This window comes from Gadus macrocephalus, chromosome 16 (genome assembly GCF_031168955.1).
Source record: "Gadus macrocephalus chromosome 16, ASM3116895v1".
NCBI classification, from domain to species: Eukaryota; Metazoa; Chordata; class Actinopteri; order Gadiformes; family Gadidae; genus Gadus; species Gadus macrocephalus.
Genome location: NC_082397.1, coordinates 8,011,263 through 8,014,424, shown reverse-complemented (window position 1 = coordinate 8,014,424; position 3,162 = coordinate 8,011,263). Strand labels below are relative to the sequence as shown.

The 3,162-nt window shown below is 35.6% G+C and overlaps 1 protein-coding gene across 1 annotated transcript; it reads left to right on the top strand.

The window, feature by feature from the left end:
• The first annotated feature begins 977 nt into the window (after window positions 1–977).
• Window positions 978–1,913, top strand: LOC132475016 (olfactory receptor 52A5-like). The gene has a single exon (XM_060075972.1). The coding sequence runs from the start codon at window positions 978–980 to the stop codon at window positions 1,911–1,913; it is 936 nt and encodes a 311-aa protein (XP_059931955.1).
• The last annotated feature ends 1,249 nt before the right edge of the window (window positions 1,914–3,162 follow it).

The following is a 3,162-nucleotide window of genomic DNA, read 5'->3' as shown; positions in this document are numbered from 1 at the left end:
CCATGTCGGTGTTTATTTTACGGTATATTGAGGTTTGGAACTAAGGGTCCGATTCTTAGTGAAGGTGTTCTCTACAGCTCAACAACGCCACCGTATTTTGAGATTAAGACACGCATGTAATTCATTTTAAGGTTAACTACTGGGAGAAAAATATAGGAATCTAGGAATATTTGATAATGTGTCTGAACTTTGGACAATTTCTTTTATACCCTCGGTAAAAACTGTACTTTTTTGTGAGATAAAAAATTAAATACATATAAAGAGAAAAGCTCCTAAAAACAACATTTAAATAATAGAAAGGGATTCTATAAAAAAGTATGAGGTTCAGTGAACACTACTCGGATAGGCACACAAGGTTAGAACCCAGACCCTATCAGAGTCTATCCTGTGTTCCAACAGCTCCACCCATTTACTAATTTGGTCAAACATCTGTTTATTTACAATTAATTCATTTAGCACATGCTTTATTCCAAATTAATTTAACATGAATTCAGATACATGTCATTAAGGAGCAAGCAGGGGTTCGCCATCTTACAGAAGGCTGCGGACATCAGGGATGTAACACATAACATCTCTGATGGGAATCGAACCAATCTGACCATCTGCTTATTCATCTTCATAGCTGTAGCTCTATTGAAATGGGTAGCCTCTGACCTGAGTTCACCCCAACCTGGTCTGTTGATTTTGTATTTCTCTCTTGGGTCTCCCTGGTTCTTACATGATTATAAAATAACTTTCCTGGAGCACTGCATGGGCAGAACATAAATGTACTGAACATGCATGGTATCAATTACAGTTGATGACAGAAGTACTATCCAGTGTAACAGGTAAGATACCAAGCGGTTAGCGATGAATATCTAACTTTAATAAGTTTTAACTAAGATATTGTGACTTGCTTAATTTAATTTAACTTTCACTCCAATTTTTCACTCCAGGAAAATCAAACAGCTTGACAACTAAGAACATATATCATGAAAATGAATGATACCCCTGGTCACTGGACATTGGAGCTGACGATGAAATCATTAAATATACCAGTTGGCTACATTTACCCTGCTTTTGTTTTTGGGACCCTTACATATGTAATTATTCTGTTTTGTAATATATTAGTGATTACAACAATTGTCTTCACAAAGAGTTTGCATTCGCCTATGTTCATCTTGCTGTTAAACCTGCCTGTACTGGACGTAATGGGAGCCACTGCTCTTTTCCCTCAGCTGTTACACAGTATAGTGTCAAATGACCGCTCTATTTCCTACCCAGGGTGTTTTCTCCAGGCTCTGTTGATTCACATCTATGGTTCAGGGAACTTCCTATTCTTAACTGCCATGGCCTACGACCGATATATTGCTATATGCTTGCCTCTTAGGTACCACTCTCTGATGACGTCAAATATTTTGATAAGAATCATCGTAGTTGTTTGGTTATTTGACATCTTAATTATAGTAGTGCTGCTGGGTATTACGACACGGTTCAAATTATGTAAGAATTATATATTAGATGTATTCTGCAACAATCCCTCTTTAGTGAAACTAGTTTGCGAAGACAGCAGCGTCAATAGAAACTATGGTGTATTCACTATCATATTAGTCCAAGGTGGATCACTGTTCTTAGTGATATTCACATACATCCAGATATTGTTGACTTGTATGAAGACTAAGCAGTCAGATGCGAGAGGAAAAGCTCTCCAAACATGTGGAACACATCTGGTGGTTTTTTTATTCTTTCATTTAATTTGTATCATCGCTATAATGTCTCACAGATTTGACAGTTTGTCCCCAAACCTGAGACAGGCCCTGGGTGTATCAGTTATTGTGTTTCCCCCAGTACTCAATCCACTTATATATGGGTTAAAAACAAAAGAACTTCAGAAAAACATGATTAAAATCATTAAAAGAACAAGGTTAACTTAAAAAATAACAAACTAAACCAGCTACAATTCCAATGCACCTTTTTTGATTTAATTTAGATATATCAAGTTAAGATTATACATGAAAGGTCACTTAGACATTCTTAATCTTTCTGGAAACATTTTCATAATTCAAAGCCTCATTGCGAACAACAAATTTTGTTTAGAAGTGATCAATAACTACAAATCCATGGTATTTTCTAATTTTGACATTCTAGGATGGGTAAAAGTACAAACAAATATATTTTCTGGTGTGGTTTATTCGCATGATCAATTCTACACACACACACACACACACACATACTATTTGTCTGAGTCATTGCATTATAGTATTTGTAACTCATGCTAATTTGCCAATAATAATTTTTACACGTGAACATATAGTATGAACAAATGTTATTAAATTTACTTAAAGCTCAGTTTAAAGGCAAATATTGTTAAATGTTAGTAATAATTAAACAGGGCAAATTAACACCAAAGGCTTAATGTTTGGTTCAACAATAACTACATGGATGTGAGGGTTACTACATTTGATTCTGTTTGTGCATTTAAAAATGTAGCTGACGATACTACAGTAGTAAATAATATACAGTTATGAATAATTAAATATAATCACTGCATTTATAGTGTTCTTTGAAGTCAGACAAAGCACTTTACATAGTGAGTGGGTTTGGGAGCATCAAAAATAAGAGACATTAAACTTGACCGTAAACTTGGCCTAAATTTACATACTACCTAATTTATACAGCAGATTCTCAAATAATTCTGGACTCTAATTTGGTTTTAGCTATGTGATTGGAGTACAGAAATATGAAATAATTGTTAAATGATTGTTCTCCTTAATACGGTTTGTAAAGGTCAGATTCTGAGAGAAGTTCTTCTACAGCTCAACAATGCCACCCACTGTAATTTGAGATAAAGGCACGCTTGTGGTTCGTTTTTAGGGGAACTACTGGGCATAAATAAAACACAATATAGCAATATTTTATCATGTGTCGGACACTTTCTTTGATACCACAGGTAAAAAATGGGACTCTTGGTGATGTTGTTTGTGTTTAAATTGGGCCAAGACCTAACCTCGACCTCACCAAGCAAACTTTGATACATTGCAATCACAGTTGCAGATTATTATTATTATTATATTGACTATTCATTCGAGATTCGCCTCTCCTGGAACCGTGACCTTATCGTGGTGGAGAGGTTTGCGTGTCCCTGTGGCCCTGAGGGCTGTGTTGTCTGGAGCCTTGTGCTCC